Here is a 19,474-nt window from a genome sequence, read left to right as displayed (position 1 = left end):
AAGTGAATGTGCATGTCAGGACCCAAGTACAGTGAGGTGTAAGAGCCTTGGATACAGAGATAAAGAGGTCTAAGGGTTCAGGGATGGAAATGTTTAAGCTCATAGCCAAAGAAAAAGTCCAAGATGCACTAGCACAAAAGTGCACTATTGTGAATATATACATGGATAGAGGCATCTCAGTGTACTTGGGTCCAATTGAACAGTTCAGCTGTACTTGAATCCATGTCTTCAGCATTAGAGAGTCAAGTGTACATGAGTGGAAATGTACAAGTTAACAGAGATAAAGGTTCAGCATTAAACCATGCAGGGTTCAAATGTACAAGTACACAGAGGTCCAATTGTAATGGTGGGGACTGCAAGCAGACACATTCTAGTATATAAAAGGAGCCAAGTGTACATGGGATTAAGAGGATAAAGGAAGGGATTTGATGTATGTGTTAGGGTCCAAGCTTGAGAACTGGGTTGATGGCCACAAGGATACAATGTGATGTTTGGTGAGAGTGATGGTTGGCATTGGTTAGTGAGCATGAGGACCCATTGGGAATGGTTGGTGAGTGTGAGGACACACTGCAGTTTGGGAGCTTGAGGACACTGTGATTGGGATTAGTTGGTGAGCATGAGACACAGTGCGTTCAGTCGGTGAATGTGAGGATGCAGTGCAATTCATCGTGAGGTTATGGTGGGTTTGGTTGTTGAGCATGAGATGTGGTACACGTGGTAGGCATAAAGGCACGGTGGAATTGGCTGGTGAGAGTAAAGGCAGGGTGGGGTTGGCTGGTGTGAGTAAAGGTAGGGTGAGATTGGCTGGTGAGCGTGAAGGCACGGTGGGATTGGATGGTGAGCGTGAAGGCGCGGTGGGATTGGATGGTGAGCGTGAAGGTGTGGTGGGATTGGTTGGTGAGAGTGAAGGTATGGTGGGATTGGTTGGTGAGAGTGAAGGTGCGGTAAAATTGGTTGGTGAGCATGAATGCACAGTAGGATTGGTTGGTGAGAGTGAAGGCACAGTAGGATTGATTGATAGGCATGAGTTTGAAGCCATAGTATGGTTTGTTATTTCTTGTGCAATTACACTACATTGTGAAAATGGTTTATCATTGTTACTGTGCTCTGTTCTCAAACTGCTCCTTTCTAAGTTGTTTTATTTTTCTCCCTCCTTGAGACTCTTTATGTTCCCCATGCTCTGGCATTCAGGAGATCATACACATTCAAGGTAGAGTGCTGTCTGCTGACATCGAATGGCTGTACTGCAGTCATTCTGAGAACCAAATGGGTTTGTCCTGTAGTGGGGAGAGGAGAGCTTGAATGAATGTGCTGGGGTTGCAGATGGGTGGGTAGCAGTAGTGTTAACTGGAGAAAAGTGGATTCATTTGTTTTGGGTTAGAATAAGTCAATCTGGTCAGTGTGGAGGTGGGAGAGTTATTTCAGAAAGGAGATGTACACTTCAAGGACTGGAGGTATCAACAGTTTAATTTTTTATCCTTCCCAGGCCCCTCGGTTGTGAAGTTCAAGTTTTCCACCATTCTTCTGCCCAAATCTCCATCTCCCAATCCATCAAGGTGCTTGCAAAGCAACAATTCATTGCCTGTGAGTTAATCCCTTTCTGTAGGTATTGCATTACAGTTCTGTTATCAGATCAGCAGCTGCACCTCCATTTATTTCCCACTTCCTCACTCAGGAAGCTGACTCTGAAATACAGATCTGTTTTTTAATCCCATTCCTGGACCACAGAGGTATTCACTTACTGTTTATCATCAATATTTAATTATCTTTTCATTTCATTTACAGTAATATAGCTCAGTTTCTATGCAATGCAATCAGCATGAATTAAGGACTGCTTTGTTACTAATACATTAATTCAATAAAGTTCACTGGTGGCCTTAACTGGGTAATCTGGCTGAGAGCATTGTCTCAGCTGATCTGAGCTGGAAAGTCATCAGTGAACCATGCTAGTTCTTCATGCTCATCATCTTTACTCCCTTGCCTCATTTGCCTCTGGAACAAGTTGTTGCTAGTTTCTTTAGTCTTTGCCTTGCTCATGCCAGCATTCCCTCATCTTCTCACAGATGTTTCCTTCTGGTTTCCCCCACCTGTGTGCTGAATTATAGAATGGGTACAGCACAGAGGGGTACCATTCAGCCCAACAAGTCCATACTGACACTGACTCAGTGTAAGAGCAGACCAATTAGTCCCGGTCCACTGCCCTTTCCCAACAAATCTCTCCTCTCCAATACTTCCAACTGTCTCTTGAACATTACAATTAAGTTTGCTCAAAACTCCACACAATACTCCAAATTTGGCCTCACCTACATCTTAAACAACTTCAATGTAACATTCCAACTCCTACAGTTAATATTTTGATTTCTGAAGGCCAATGTGCCAAAAGCTCTCTTTCCTGTTCTATCTACCTATGATGCTACTTTCAAGGAATTATGGCTCTATTTTCTGAGATCACTCTGTTCTACACACTCCTCGGTGCCCTACCAGTCACTGTGTAAGCCTTATCCTGGTTTGTCCTTGCAAAGTGGAACATCTCACACTTGTCTGCATTAAATTCCGGGTAACCTCCTTGGAAAAACTATAAGATTGGTTAGACATAGAACAGTACAGCACATTACAGGCCCACAATGTTGTGCCGACTCTCAAATTCTGCCTCACATATAACCCCCACCGTAAATTCCTCCGTATACCTGAAGTAGTCTTTTAAACTTCACTAGTGTGTCTGCCTCTACCACTGACTCAGGCAGTGCATTCCATGCACCAACCACTCTCTGAGTGAAAAACCTTCCTCTAATATCCCCCTTGAACTTTCCTCCCTTTACCTTAAAGCCATATCCTCTTGTACTGAGCAGTGGTGCCCTGGGGAAGAGGCGCTGGCTGTCCACTCTGTCTATTCCTCTTAATATCTTGTACACCTCTAACATGTCTCCTCACATCCTCCTCCTCTCCAAAGAGTAAAGCCCTAGCTCCCTTGAGCTACCATGCAAAAAGCCAAGTTCATTATCCCTAATCTGGCCCTGCCTATCCAAATATTTATACATCTGGACCCTTAGAGTATTTATCAATAACTTACTCGCTACTGATGTCAGACTCACTGGCCTATAATTTCCTGATTAATTCATATAGCCTTTCTTGAACAATTGAACAACATAAGCTATCTTCCAGTCCCCCAGCACCTCACCAGTGGCAAGAGAAGTTTTAAATACTTCTGCCTGGGCCCCTGCAAATTCTGAACTAGCCTCCTACAAGGTCTGAGGGGACATGTGGTCAGGCCTTGGTGACTTATCCAACCTCATGTGCCTCAAGACAGCAAACATCTTTGCCTCAATTCTATACACTCTGGGTCCATCTCCAGAATAAATACCGATGCAAAAAAATCCATTTAAGATCTCCCTGCATTTCTTTTGGCTCCATGCATCGATGACCATGCTGAACTTCAAGTGGACTGGTTTTGTCCCATGCTATCCTTTTGCTCATAATACATACGTAGAAGGCCCTTGGAACTCTCTTTCAGCTTGTCTGCCAGAGCAAACTCTTGCCTTCTTTTAACCCTCTTGATTTCCCAGTTAAGTGTTCTCCTGCATTTCTGATACCCCTCGAGCATCTCATTAGTTCCTTGTTGTCCATACCTGCTGTGCACCTCTTTCTTCTTCTTAACTGCTACAGTTGTGGTGAATGATGTTTGTAGAAATGTCCTCAAGTTTACATTCCCTCTTCTCATACTCTCAACAAAATGTAACTCTTCACTTTTCCTAGTATAGTATTTCATCTGCCACTCGTCTGTCTATGCCACCAGCAGCCTATCTGAGTCTCTTTCCAAACCTTTACAGAACCATAGAACATTACAGCACAGAAACAGGCCCTTTGGCCCTTCTTGGCTGTGCCGAACCATTTTTCTGCCTAGTCCCACTGACCTGCACCTGGACAATATCCCTCCGTACACCTCTCATCCATGTACCTGTCCAGGTTTTTCTTAAATGTTAAAAGTAAGCCTGCATTTACCACTTCATCTGGCAGCTCATTCCACACTCACACCACTCCCTGTGTGAAGAAGCCCCCCCACACCCATGCTCCCTTTAAACTTTTCCCCCTTAACCCATAGCCTCTGTTTTTTTTTCTCCCCTAGCCTCAGTGGGAAAAAGCCTACTTGCATTCACTGTTAACTATACCCATCATAATTTTATACACCTCTATCAAATCTCCCTTCATTCTCCTACGCTCCAGGGAATAAAGTCCTAACCTCTTCAACCTTTCTCTGTAACTCAGTTTCTCAAGTCCCAGCAACATCCTTGTAAATCTTCTCTGCACTCTTTCAACCTTATTAATGTCCTTCCTGTAACCTTTCACAGTTCATTCCCTCTCCCAAGCTTAGTGTGATTGGAAAATCTGAAATTGTTCCCTCTGCCACCGATATACAATATATAAATAAATGCAGCAGTTCTAACAAAGGCTGCTGGAAAACTCCATTCTACATTTACCTCCGGTCTGTAAAAGCAACCTTTCACTATTATATTACTCTGTTTGCCAATTATCTATCCAGTCCTTTCATCCTGAACACCAGCCTATTAAGTGCCACTTAACAAATGTCTCTTAGAGGTCCATACCACATCAGCCACACTTCCCTCATCAACTATCTGTTACTTCCAACCATGCTTATGTTAATGTGATGTGTTTTGCCTTTGCTGGCTTTCTCTTATCAATCCACACATCCAAATTACTTGATAAATTCGACTCTGATTATCGTTCTTTGAACTTTTCCCACTACAACATTAACTGATTTGTAGTTACTGTATTTATCCCTAGATCCTTCTTTGAACATGGAGTGCAACATCCACTCCTCAGGCAGCACCTCTGAACCTGTGAATGTTAGGGAAATTACAGCTAGGGTTTGTTATGTTAACACCAAAAGACTTGCAGATTTGGCTCAGTAAGGCAGAAAGCCACAATTACCTGCTTAGAAGCATAAACCCCATATACTAGAACAGAATAACAAGCCTTGAACTACTTACCTAGGTGTACCCTTGCATGGTTTCTGCATTCCTCCATTACTTCCCTAAGCAGCCTAGGTTGCATTCCATCTGAACCAGGTGATTTATCCCCACCTTTCAGTCCTGATGCATGACTCCTGATGCATGATCTTGACCTGAAGCATGGACAATTCCTCACCCCACTGTTAAGGGGAAGCAGGTTCATGGGTTTGGTAAGTGAGACAGAAACACTGATTGCAAATAAGCACATCAACCATTTGTTTATAGACAGTAAAACATTTGACCAAACATCAAGGTCAGACAAGTACTCCCCTCAGCAACCCTAAGTTTAAAAAAAAATACAACACTAAACATTCAGTAATACTTCAAAATTGACAGGTAGTTCATTAAGTCTCCCCAAGTTACACAACTACAACATAAACATTCAACAGAAACTTAGCTAAGTGTGGGCTCTCCTATATCTGCAGCATACTTTCCTATTGGTTCTTCAGCACTCTGAAGAGGAACCCCTGGAAACAAAGGCAAATCCAGCGAGTCTCTCGCACGTGCTATTCTTATACCTGTGAGGCACCCAGTACTGTACACATAAAGCAACCAATGGGAAAGAGCTGATGAACAGCACAGCAGAGGGGCTTTTGATCAGGAAGCACACTAGCCCTTCACGTTATACTCACCCCTTCTCCCAACAGATGCTGCTCAACCTGCTGAGTTCCTCCTGCCGATTATTTGCTGCTCCAGATTTCAGAATCAACAATTTCAATGAGTCTTTCCATTATCTGCTTGTTACCATTTGTTAGTAGCCCATTCAGTCTTTGCATAACTTCAGGAACCTGTTTTTCCTGTGGCAAACTCTGTAAATTCTCAATACCTTAGCCACACCTTCTACATCCATGACTAAACGTACTTTTGATCACATGCCTTATGACTTCCTGTCTCAAGCCTATGGAATATTTCTCCATTCCCTTTAAATATACTGCCAGCCAGTCATTATCTTTGTTTTCCATTTGCCTCCATTTCCTTTTTTGTTTTCCTTGAGGTTTTTGGAACCGGCCTGTTTCCCTCTATTAACAACTGCTGTCTGCTGTGCTTCCTCTCGACTCTTGCTCTTTCTTGGAGCTTATGTTCGTTAAATGAAGTCATTTGACAGTGGCCTGGGAATTAATGGGGTACTGGAAACTATAGAGAACAAATTTCTTCCCATTCATCCACATAGTACCATTATTAATGAGGACTTGTAGGCTAAGTAGGTACAAGCCAACAATTTTCCCATTGTACCAACTTTATATATGGAACAGTATAGCTCAGGAACAGGCCCTTCAGCCCACAATGTCTGTTCCAACCATGCCAAATTAAACTGCCTGTACACAATACCAATCCTTCCATTCCCTGCATGGTCATGTGCCTAAGTACCTCTTAAATACCACCATTGTATCTGCTTCCACCACCACCACCTTTGGCAGCCTGTTCCAAGCATCCTTCCCCACTCTATGGGCAAAAGAAAACAAAATCAGCTCTGACATCTCTTATCAACTTCTCCCTCTCACCATACACTCTCCTGATCATCCATGGCAGGTGTGAAGGGTGAACTGGCATTTAAATATCCACATGATAGTTCTCCTTCTGTGTGGATAAGGTGTATGAGATTAGAAGAGCTTTTGGTGTGTTACTGCTGTTGGCACAAGACATTAAGGAAGTAATGACTAAAATATGACAGAGATCTTTCTGCCTCGTTTCCTAACCAGAGTATAGAGAAACAACTGATGAATTAACCCAAGCATGACTGGTAACACTGTGTTGAATTAGAGCTCCCTGTACCCTGATTTGGTATTCTCCAGGTATTGTGAGGTCGATTCGATCAGTGCACCTGGTGATGTTCTGTGTCTGTGGGCTCTGCAAGTAGATCCAGGTCCTTTTTGTCTGTGTCACCATGGATCCAGTAGTTTGCTTTGTCTGTGTGTCTTCAAATGAATCCAGTGTACCTGTGTTTTCTGTATTCTAGCCTGTAACAGATCTAGTGGTATGATTTAACAGTGGCTATAGATCCCAGTGGCAGAATTTGTCACTGTGATCCTCTGAAACTGTATCCATTAGTAATGCTGAACGCACTTGATTGCTCCTGGTATTAGTTCCTTGGCTCACTGGGAAGGATACTCATGTTAAGCAAAAGTGAGGACTCAGCTCTCTTCTTTCAGAAACCCTACACCGAGGAGGAACTCAACTCCAAGCTGACTCGGAGGGTCCAAAAGGCAGCCCGGAGACAGGCCAAGCAGGAAGAGTTGAAGAGGCTACACAGAGCGCAGGTTTGTAACTGATGGGTGGTCACCTCCAATTAGTATGACCAAAGTAGAAGAAATGTTTTTGCATCAAGCAAAACCAATAACCTTACATGAATGGACAGAGGCAGAATCCATTCTTTCATGCTATTGTAGTGTGGCTTGTGAAAGGTTCCATTGCAGACCAGCTAACACCCTCCTCTATCTTGTTTCTCTGTTATGCATTGTCATCCACACAAAACACTTCAAGTGCCTGAAGGACAAACTTCATGCTCCACCTTCTCCATGGATATGGGGTTCTGAAGAGGAGGGGGATGGTGAGGACTCAAACACTAACTAGTTCAGTGGCACACCGGCCTGCAGGAGAATTGATACACAGTCCCAAGGTGGTAGAGGAATGAATGGTACATTGCCATGAAGTGGCATCTAAGATGGTACAATGCCTTGAGATGGTAGCAGCTTCTACGGTTCACTGGCTTAATGGGTAGTGAACTGTGATTGGTTACTATCTGTGTACTATTTATTCATTTGTTATTTATTTAGATATACAGTGTGGAATAGGCCCTTCTGGCCCTTTGAGCCACACCACCCAGCAACCTCGACAGCCCCTATTTAACCCTAACCTAATCAGGGACAATTCACAACAACCAATTAACCTACCAGGTACGTCTTTGGACTGCAGGAGGAAACACATTCCATGGGAAGGATGTACAGACACTCCTTACAGAGGGTGCCAGGATTGAACTCATAACTCTGAATCCCAAGCTGTAATAGCCTCGCACTAAACACTGTGCTACCATGGTGCTCTTATAAGCTAATACGTTATAAAATATGCAACCTGAGAGGGGACAGCCCTAATGGAGCAGGAGTAGGCCACCATTGCATATGATCACAACTAACCTATCCTATCTCCAGCTCGTCAGTACCAGATCCCCATAATCCTCAATTCCTCAACCTTTCAAAAACATTTATCTATCTCCACTTTAAATATATCTAGTGATCTGGCCTCCACCACCGTCGGAGGCGGAGAATCCCACATATTTGCTGTTTTTTTTTTGGAGGTCTGCAATCAGCATGAGAAGTCATTCATTGGTGATGCAGCACAAGGTTTAAAAAGAACTTGGGTGCTTTCAGCTCTCTTCCAGCAAACTGCAATCATCGCGAGGCGAATAAAATGAAAGGAGGTTGTAAGCGGAGCGGCTGTTGTGCAAGTAGGCAGTATTAGAATGGGAAACGAGAAAATCTGCAGATCTGGGCATCCGAGCACCACTCACAAATTGCTGGAGGAACTCAGCAGGTCAGGCAGCATCTACGGAAAAGAGTACAGTTGACATTTCGGGCCAAAATGTCAACTGTACTCTTTTCCATAGATGCTGCCTGGCCTGCTGAGTTGCTCCAGCATTTTGTGAGTGTTAGAGTGGTCCAGTTTAAATGAGAGCAGGCTTGGGCAAGTTCAGATTGAGGTTCTAAGTAGGTTTCTGCTAAGTTTTTTTTCTGTTAGTACAAAGCTAATGTGCTAAGAATGGGTTCGGAGGGAGTAGTATGTTCATTGTGTGAGATGTGTGAACACTGGGAGACCTCCAGTCTTCCTGATAACTACATCTGTACAAAGTGCGTTGAGCTGCAGCTCCACAGAGACCATGTTAAGGAACTGGAGCTGCAGCTGGATAACCTTTGGCTCATACAAGAAAATGAGGAAGCAATAGATAGGAACCACAGGGAGGTAGTCACCCCTAAGTTGCAGGAGGCAGGTACCTGGGTGATTATCAGAGAGGAAAAGAGAGTAGGTAGCCAGTGCAGAGTACTCCTGTGGCCCTTCCCCTCAATGATAAGCATACCGCTTTGGATATTGTAGGGGGAAAATACCTACCAGGGGTCTCTGGCACTGAGTTTGCTTCTGTGGCTCAGAACGGAAGGGAGGAGAAGAGGAGTGCAGTAGTGATAGGGGATTCCATTATCAGAGGAGCATGCATTAATTCTGTGGATGTCAAAGAGAGACCCGGACGGTATGTTGCCTCCCAGGTGGCAGGGTCAGGGATGTTTTGCATACAGCCCATGGTGTTCTAAAGGGGGAGGGTAAACACCCAGAAGTCAGGTACATGTTGGTACCAACAATATTGATAGGAAAAGGGAGGGGTTCCTAAAAAGGGAATATAAGGAGTTGGGCAGAAAGTTGAAAAGCTGGACCTCCAGGGTACTAATCTCTGGTCTGCTGCCTGCGCCACATGCCAATGAGGGTAAGAAAAGGATGATTTAACAGGTGAATGCTTGGCTGAAGAATCAGTGTAGGGGACAATGTTTCAGATTTCTGGATCATTCCAGTCTGTTCTGGGAAAGATATGACCTACAAAAAGGATGGGTTGCACCTGAACCCAAGGGGGCCAATATCCTTGCAGGTAGGTTTGCTAGAGCAGTTGGGGAGGATTTCAACTAATTTGGCAGGTGATTGGAACCGGAGTGATAAGGCTGAGAATGGGGCAGTTGGTATACAATTAGATGCAGTTTGTAGTCAGACTGTGAGGATGGGGCAAAATTGCATTTAGTGTGATGAATTAAAGTGTAATAGGGGGCCAAAATCAAAAAGGGTGATGAATACAGGACTGAAGGTGTTATATTTTAATGCAAGTAGTATGTGGAATAAGGTAGATGATCTTGTAGCACAATTAGAGATTGATAAGTATGATGTTGTGGGCGTCTCTTGAGTCATAGCTGAAAGAAAATCGTAATTGTGAGTTTAACACATTGCATCAAAAGGGCAGGCAGGTAAGCAGACGGGATGTGGTGACTCTTGGTAAAAAATGAAATCAAATCCTTAGAAAGATGTGACAGGATCAGAAGTTGTAGAATCCTTGTGGGTAGAGTTAAAAACTACAAGGGTAAAAAGACCCTGACGGGATTTATATACATGCCTCTGAACAGCATCCAGGATGTGGGCTACAAATTACTTTGACAGATAGAAACGGTATGTAGAAAGAGCAATGTTGCAATAATCGTGGGGGCTTTCAATATGTAGGTAGATTGGGAAAATCACCTAGATCCCAAGAGAAAGAATTTGAAAAATACCTATGAAATGGTTTTTTAAGAGCAGATTGTGGTTGAGCCCACTAGGGAAACAGCAATTCTAGAATAGGTGTTACATAATGACCCAGATTATTTAAGGAGCTTAGGGCAGTGATCATAATATGACAGAATTCACCCTGCAATTTGTGAAGGAGAAGCTAATATTGGATGTATCAGTCTTGCAAAGGAGTAAAGGGAATTATAAAGGCATGAAAGAAGAGTTGGCCAAAGTTAACTGAAAGGGGACACTATCAGGGATGATGGCAGAACAACAGTGGCTGGTGTTTCTGGGGGAAATTCAGAAGGCGCAAGAAAGGTACATCCTAAAGATGAAGAAGTATTCTAAAGGGAGGATAAGGCAACCATGGCTGACAAGGGAAGTCAAAGATAACATAAAAGCTAAAGAGAGGGAATATAATATAGCAAAAATTAGTGGAAGGTAGAGGATTGTAAGACTTTTTAAAACTAACAGAAAGCAACTAAAAAGCCATAAGGAGAGAAAAGAAATATGAAAGTAAGCTTGCCAGTAATATAAAGTTTTTTCAGATATATAAAGAATAAAAGAGGAGTGGACCACTAAAAATGACGCAGGAGAGGTAGTAATGGGGATGTTTAATAAATACTCTTCACTGTGGAAGACAATAGCAGAATGTGAGTGTCAGGGGAGAGAAGTGAGTGTAGTTGCTATTACTAATGAGAAGGTGCTCGGGAAGCTGAAAGGTCTGAATATAGACAAGTCACCTGGATCAGATGGAATACAGCTTAGGGTTCTGAAAGAGGTAGCTGAAGAGTTTGTGGAGGCATTAGTAAGAATTGCTAGGTTGTGGAAGGGTTCCTGAGTACTGGAAAATTGCAAATGTCACTCCACTTTTTAAGAAGGGAAGTGAGGCAGAAGAAAGGAAATTAAAGACCAGTTAGTCTGACTTCAAGTCAGGTTGAGCGTCGAGCTAGCAACTCGGCCTCATAAAAACAAGAATAGCTTACTACAGAAACACCGTCAAAAAGACAGTACCCCGATAACTCCACTGCCAAGTTAAGGACTATTCTTCTTCTAGTCTGACTTCAGTGGTTGAGAAGATGTCGGAATCTATTATTAAGGATGAGGTTTCGGAGTACTTGGAGGCACATGATAAAGTCAGCATGGTTTTCTAGAAGGGAAATCTTGCCTGACAAATGTGTTGAAATACTTAGAGGAAATAACAGATAGGATAAACAAAGGAGAGTCAGTGGATGTTGTTTATTTAGATTTTTCAGAAGGCCTTTGACAAGGGTCAAAGGTTCAAGATTCATGGCTCAATGGAAGAAGCCAGAGAGTGGTAGAGGAGGATTGCTACTCTGAGTGGAGGCCTGTGATTAGCGGTGTGCCAAAGGGATCAGTGCTGGGTCCATTGTTATTTGTCATCTATATCAATGATCTGGATGATAATGTGGCAAATTTGATCAGTAAATTTGCTGATGATACAAAGATTGGAGGTGTAATGGATAGTGAGGAAGGTTTTCAAAGCTTGCAGAGGGATTTGGACCAGTTGGAGGAATGGGCTGAAAATGACAGATGGAGTTTAATGTGGACAAGTGTGAGGTATTGCACTTCGGAAGGTCAAACCAAGGTAGACCATACAAAGTAAATGGTAGGACACTGAGGAGTGCAGTAGAACACAGGGATCTGGGAGTACAGATACATAATTCCCTAAAAGTAGCGTCACAAGTAGATAGGGTTGTAAAGAGAGCTTTTGGTACATTGGCCTTTATAAATCAAAGTATTGAGTATAAGAGTTGGAATGTAATGGTGAGGTTGTATAAGACATTGGTGAGACTGAATTTGGAGTATTGTGTTCAGTTTTGGTCACCTAATTACAGGAAGGATATTAATACGGTTGAAAGAGTGCAGAGAAGGTTTACAAGGACGTTGCCGGGACTTGAGAAACTGTGTTACAGAGAAAGGTTGAATAGGTTAGGACTTTATTCCCTGGAGCGTAGAAAAATAAGGGGTGATTTGATAGAGGTGTATAAAATTATGATGGGTATAGATAGAGTGAATGCAAGCAGGCTTTTTCCACTGAGGCCAGGGGAGAAAAAAAAGAGGTCATGGGTTAAGGGTGAAGGGGGAAAAGTTTAAAGGGAACATTGGGGGGGCTTCTTCACGCAGAGAGTGGTGGGAGTGTGGAATGAGCTGCCAGATGAAGTGGTGAATGTGGGCTCACTTCTGACATTTAAGAAAAACTTGCACAGATATATGGATGAGAGGGGTTTGGAGGGATATGGCCCAGGTGCAGGTCACTGGGACTGGGCAGAAAAATGGTTCGGCACAGCCAAGAAGGGCCAAAAGGCCTGTTTCTGTGCTGTGCTCTAAGGTGCTGCACACGAGGCTGCTTTAACAAGATAAGAGACCATGGTATTACAGGAAAGGTACTGGCATGACTGGCAGGAGGCAAAGAATTAGAATAAAGGGAGCTATTCTGTGTGGCTGCCGGTGACTAGAGGAGTTCCACTGGAATCACTGTTGAGACTGCTTCTTTTCACATTATATGTCAATGATTTAGATGAAGGCTTTGTGTCCAAGTTTGCAGACGATATGAAGATAGGTGGAGGGGCAGGTACTGTTGAGGAAGCAGAGTTTCTACAGAAGGACTTGGAGGGAATGGGCTAGGAAGTGGCAGATGGAATATAGTGAAGGAAGTGCATGGTCATGCACTTTGGCAGAAGGAATCGATTATTTTCTAAATGGGGAGAAGATTCAAAAATCAGAGGTACAAAGGGACTTGGGAGTCCTCGAGCAACATTCTTGAAAAGGTCAACTTTCAGTTTGAGTCGGTGATAAGGAAGGCAAATGCAATGTTAGCATTCATTTCAAAAGGACGAGAATACAAAAAGCAAGGATGTAATGCTGAGTTTTATACAGCACAGGTGAGACCACATGGAGTATTATGAGCAGTTTCTATCCTCTTATTTAAGGAAAGATATCCTGGCATTGGGCAGGGTCCAGATGAGGTTCACAAGAATTCTCCCAGGAATTAAAGGGTTAACATATGAGGATTGTTTGGCCCTGACCCTGTACTCAGTGGAGTTCAGAAGAATGAGGGAGAATCTTGAAAGCTATTGAATATTGAAACTAAGTAGCGAGGATGTGTACAGCATGTTTCCTATAGTGAGGCAGTCTAGTATCAGAGGTCATAGGCTCAGGATTGAAGGACACCCATTTAGAACAGAGATGAAGAAACATTTCCTTAGCCAGAGGGTGGTGAATCTGTGGAATTCAATGCTATAGACAGCTGTGCAGACCAAATCATTGGGTGTATATAAGGCAGAAGTTGAAAGGTTCTTGATTAATCAGGGCATCAAAGATTATGGAGAGAAAGTAGGAAAATGAGGTTGAGAGGGATAATAAATTAGCAATGATGGAATGGCAGAGCACTCAATGGGCCAAATGACCTAATCTGCTCCTATGTCTTACGGTCTCTTACGTACCTCAATTTCAAAAAGCCAGCTTTTGTGTTGTGATGATGTCACCTTAATCATGGGCCTCCTGCAGGTGAAATCATTTATTTTATCAAACTTCCCTTTGGCTCTTATAAGTTTGAATAAAGTCACGGCTGATTCTTCTAAACTTCAAGAAATACAGACTCAAGCTGTCTAGCCCGTCTTGAAATAACAACCCTCTCATCCTAGGAACTAGACTGGCAAATTTCCTTTGGACTGCTAACCTTTTTGTTGTTAAGCAGTCCAGAACAATACACGTTATTTCAGGTGGCCTAACCAATTGTAACAGTGCTTCCCTATTCTTGTAGGCCAGTTTTCCTGCTAACATTCTGTGCTTTATGCATTAGCACTCTGATCTCCCTGAACTTCTCTCCCTTGCACTCTCCCTTTGTTTAGACGATCTGCCTTTTAATTCCTCTTACTGAAGTGCAGGATCTCGTGCTTCTCCACTTATCAGATCTTTTCCCCAATCAGTCAGTCTTTTTTTATCATGTTGCAGAATCACAATGTCCTCACCACATCATTGAGCTTCCACTTTGGTCTGTATCATCTGCAAACTAGGAAACCTTATATTTCATTCATTCCTCCCCCCAAATCAAAGTAAACAAATAAGGGGCAAGAACTGATCTTCAGGGATCTTCACTGGTTGCATACTTCCAGCCTGATTTCTCCATGTGACAGTCAGATTTCAATCCATGTTAACACACTTCCTTCAATCTTTGGATGTTTATTTATTTCTTTGTTTGTTGACGTAGAGCGTGGAATAGGCTCTACCAGCCCTGCTGCCCAGCAGTCTTCAGCTTTAATCCTAGCCTAATCACATGACCAGTTAACCTGCTAACCGATACACCTTTGGTCTGTGGGAGGAAACCCATATGGTCACAGGGAGAAATACACTGCGATGTCCAGATAATAATTGTTGAGGTGCACTGCCTGTGAGGAGCAGATATTTCCGTATTGCACTGTTTTAGCTCCTGCAGAGCTAATGTGTTCCATGAGTTAACTGTGCCATCGTACAGCTATGGTGGATATATAGCAGTTTGATGGGACTTTGCACCGAGGGATAATCAGTTCTAATGACCAGTGTTCAGCTGGATAATCCGTTCTGATGACCAGTGTTCAGCTGGATAATCGGTTCTGATGATCAGTGTTCAGCTGGATAATCAGTTCTAGTGACCAGTGTTCAGCTGGATAATCAGTTCTGATGACCAGTGTTCAGCTGGATAATCAGTTCTAGTGACCAGTTGTTCAGCTGGATAATCAGTTCTGATGACCAGTGTTCAGCTGGATAATCAGTTCTGATGACCAGTGTTCAGCTGGATAATCAGTTCTAATGACCAGTGTTCAGCTGAATAATGAGGTTCTAATGACCAGTCTTCAGCTGGATAATCAGTTCTGATGACCAGTGTCCAGCTGGATAATCAGTTCTAATGACCAGTGTCCAGCTGGATAATCAGTTCTAGTGACCAGTGTTCAGCTGGATAATCAGTTCTAGTGACCAGTGTTCAGCTGGATAATCAGTTCTGATGACCGCTGGTAGGGAGTGTCTCTACAGTTCACTCCCAGAGGGGATGATGGCTCAGTGCCAGAATGGGTAATGAACCCCAGTGTTCACTGCTGAAGGTGGGCAAGAGGTCCTGAGGCCCCAAGTCATATGGGAGTGACCACTGCTCAAACAGGACGGCGGGTTCTATTGTTCAATGCCAAGGAGGTAACAGGGTCATGGGCTCACTGTCCGAGGGTCACTGCCAAACTGCATAATGAGCTCTTCTGTTTGGTTTTACAGGCAACAAACACTACTGTGTTTCATTGCCAGAGTGCATGATAGGTTTTAATGTTCACTGCCAGAGGACATTACACATTTCATTTTTCACTGTCGGGGGGGTGTAATGGATTCTACATCTCACTGTCAGAGGGGGTAATGGGTTCTACATCTCACTGTCAGAGGGGCAATGGGTTCTACATCTCACTGCCAGAGGGGCAATGGGTTCTACATCTCACTGTCAAAGGGGGTAATGGATTCTACATCTCACTGCCAGAGGGGCAATGGGTTCTACATCTCACTGTCAGAGGGGCAATGGGTTCTACATCTCACTGCCAGAGGGGCAATGGGTTCTACATCTCACTGTCAAAGGGGGTAATGGATTCTACATCTCACTGTCAGAGGGGGTAATGGGTTCTACATCTCACTGTCAGAGGGGCAATGGGTTCTACATCTCACTGCCAGAGGGGCAATGGGTTCTACATCTCACTGTCAGAGGGGCAATGGGTTCTACATCTCACTGTCAGAGGGGCGATGGGTTCTACATCTCACTGTCAGAGGGGCGATGGGTTCTACACCTCACTGCCAGAGGGGCAATGGGTTCTACATCTCACTGCCAGAGGGGCAATGGGTTCTACAGCTCACTGTCAGAGGGGCAATGAGTTCTACACCTCACTGCCAGAGGGGCAATGGGTTCTACATCTCACTGCCAGAGGGGTAATGGGTTCTACATCTCACTGTCAGAGGGGCAATGGGTTCTACATCTCACTGTCAGAGGGGCAATGGGTTCTACAGCTCACTGTCAGAGGGGCAATGAGTTCTACATCTCACTGCCAGAGGGGCAATGGGTTCTACAGCTCACTGTCAGAGGGGGTAATGGATTCTACATCTCACTGTCAGAGGGGCAATGGGTTCTACATCTCACTGTCAGAGGGGCAATGGGTTCTACATCTCACTGTCAGAGGGGCAATTGGTTCTACTGCTCATTACCAGCTGGGTGATGGATTCCAAGGCTCATTGGCAGATTGGTTCTGCCTTCAGGCAACACTGGCTGTTGTGGTGGAGGTGGTAACAGATTGGCTGTGGTTCTGCCTTCAGGCACCACTGTCTGTTGTGGTGGAGGTGGTAACAGATTGGCTGTGGTTCTGCCTTCAGGCACCACTGTCTGTTGTGGTGGAGGTGGTAACAGATTGGCTGTGGTTCTGCCTTCAGGCACCACTGGCTGTTGCGCCCAGCTTTCTGTTCCCATGGGGAATGGGGAATCAGTGCATTTCCAGTGAAAGAGCTAAATAAACTCCTTTATTCTGACAGATCATTCAACGACAGCTGGAGCAGGTGGAGGAGAAGCAGAGGCAGCTGGAGGAGAGGGGAGTGGCTGTGGAGAAGGCTCTCCGTGGAGAAGCAGGTATCTCCACCCTGTTTTTATCACCTTCCCTACGGCTGGAGTACAGCACCATCCATAGTAGTTTCTTTTTAGGCCCAGTAATGCTGGCATCTGAGGACGGGATGTTGAGGTTGTCCTCTTCCCACCAGTCATCGACTAAATAGCTACATACAGGATGTCCAGTCCTATTGCTTCATCTCTCCCCAGCCAGGGTTAGCTCCTTGCTCCCTAGGCTAACTTGGTCCTTCCATTGTCAATAAGGAACCGTGGGCAAGGTAAACTGGAAGCCCCTTCCCCCTCTCTCCTTGCTGAGATAGAATGCGAAAGGTTGGTCCCTCTTATGAATCCGCTTTCCTCATCACTTCTTCCCGCGCTCTGACTTCGATGTTCCGAGATCACTCTGGGATTAACCACAATCTTTCCGAGATCACTCTGGGATTAACCACGATCTTTCCGAGATCACTCTGGGATTAACCACGATCTTTCCGAGTTCACTCTGGGATTAACCACGATCTTTCCGAGATCACTCTGGGATTAACCACGATCTTTCCGAGATCACTCTGGGATTAACCACGATCTTTCCGAGATCACTCTGGGATTAACCACGATCTTTCCGAGATCACTCTGGGATTAACCACGATCTTTCCGAGTTCACTCTGGGATTAACCACGATCTTTCCGAGATCACTCTGGGATTAACCACGATCTTTCCGAGATCACTCTGGGATTAACCACGATCTTTCCGAGGTCACTCTGGGATTAACCACGATCTTTCCGAGGTCACTCTGGGATTAACCACGATCTTTCCGAGGTCACGCTGGGATTAACCACGATCTTTCCGAGTTCACTCTGGGATTAACCACGATCTTTCCGAGATCACTCTGGGATTAACCACGATCTTTCCGAGATCACTCTGGGATTAACCACGATCTTTCCGAGTTCACTCTGGGATTAGCCACGATCTTTCCGAGATCACTCTGGGATTAGCCACGATCTTTCCGAGATCACTCTGGGATTAGCCACGATCTTTCCGAGTTCACTCTGGGATTAGCCACGTTCTTTCCGAGATCACTCTGGGATTAGCCACGATCTTTCAGAGATCACTCTGGGATTAGCCACGATCTTTCCGAGATCACTCTGGAATTAGCCACGATCTTTCCGAGTTCACTCTGGGATTAGCCACGATCTTTCCGAGTTCACTCTGGGATTAGCCACGATCTTTCCGAGATCACTCTGGGATTAGCCACGATCTTTCCGAGATCACTCTGGGATTAGCCACGATCTTTCCGAGATCACTCTGGGATTAGCCACGATCTTTCCGAGTTCACTCTGGGATTAGCCACGATCTTTCCGAGATCACTCTGGGATTAGCCACGATCTTTCCGAGATCACTCTGGGATTAGCCACGATCTTTCCGAGTTCACTCTGGGATTAGCCACGATCTTTCCGAGTTCACTCTGGGATTAGCCACGATCTTTCCGAGTTCACTCTGGGATTAGCCACGATCTTTCCGAGATCACTCTGGGATTAGCCACGATCTTTCCGAGATCACTCTGGGATTAACCACGATCTTTCCGAGTTCACTCTGGGATTAACCACGATCTTTCCGAGATCACTCTGGGATTAACCACGATCTTTCCGAGTTCACTCTGGGATTAACCACGATCTTTCCGAGATCACTCTGGGATTAACCATGATCTTTACGAGATCACTCTACTTAACAATGATCTTTCCTATATCACTGGTTAACCACCATCTTTTCCAGATCACTTACAATGGAATTAACCATAGTCCTTTCCAGAACCGGTCTCTCTGGAACTAATCACAGTTTTTTCCAAATCATTACTCTGGAATTAATCTCAAAATGCCTGAAAATAATTCTACTCCATCTGATTTAATAATCCCATTAAACTCACTCACTACATTCTGAATTAAATACAGACATTTCTAGCTTCACTTGCTCACTCAGTGAAATTAGATATGAACCTTTGCACCATCAATTTATTTTTGGGTGAGCATCAACCGCTGATCAGGATGACCTCTACACTCCTCCGATCACTTGCAGGTCTGCCCAGGGTCATTTGCTCTTTCTAGGGGAGTGTGAAAGGTCATCCAGTGTCCTACCAGAGACCTTTGTACTTCCTCCAGGGGTCAGTCACAGTGCTTCTGAGGTCATCCTCACCGACTGTGGGCTGACCGGCGGTTAATGGTTTCCTTGCCCCAGCTCCCTTAGACTGAACAACACACCTGGCAAGGGTGAGCTATTCCACTCTACACTCCTCCCCTCACACACCATTCTATCACTAGAATTTCATTGCTGGATCTAATACCTAGAACTCCTCAACAATGTAGTGGGAACACATTCACCCAACATTGGTTCCACTGTCCTCTCAGAGTAAGTAATAATGGGGACTGAATGCTATTCTCACCATCTACTTTCATCTCCCAAAGGGTTAATACAAACTCTGACCCTCAGTGCTCAGCAGCCAGGAGCATGTATCTAGCAGGAGTTCTAGCCTCTCTGCCCCTTCACC

General features: G+C 44.4%; 1 protein-coding gene across 1 annotated transcript in view; it reads left to right on the top strand.

Annotated features, from left to right (window-relative positions):
* LOC132398382 (protein-methionine sulfoxide oxidase mical3a-like) overlaps positions 1 to 19,474 on the top strand; it is a 312,801-nt gene that overhangs the window by 264,619 nt on the left and 28,708 nt on the right. The window contains exons 29-30 of the mRNA XM_059977725.1: positions 7,178 to 7,285; positions 16,869 to 16,962. Of these exons, the coding sequence (XP_059833708.1) occupies positions 7,178 to 7,285; positions 16,869 to 16,962 (202 nt within the window). The remainder of the gene's footprint in view (positions 1 to 7,177; positions 7,286 to 16,868; positions 16,963 to 19,474) is intronic.

The sequence above is a fragment of the Hypanus sabinus genome, chromosome 8 (genome assembly GCF_030144855.1).
Source record: "Hypanus sabinus isolate sHypSab1 chromosome 8, sHypSab1.hap1, whole genome shotgun sequence".
NCBI classification, from domain to species: Eukaryota; Metazoa; Chordata; class Chondrichthyes; order Myliobatiformes; family Dasyatidae; genus Hypanus; species Hypanus sabinus.
Note: the sequence above shows the minus strand (reverse complement) of the source record. Positions and strands in the feature narration are given on the sequence as shown.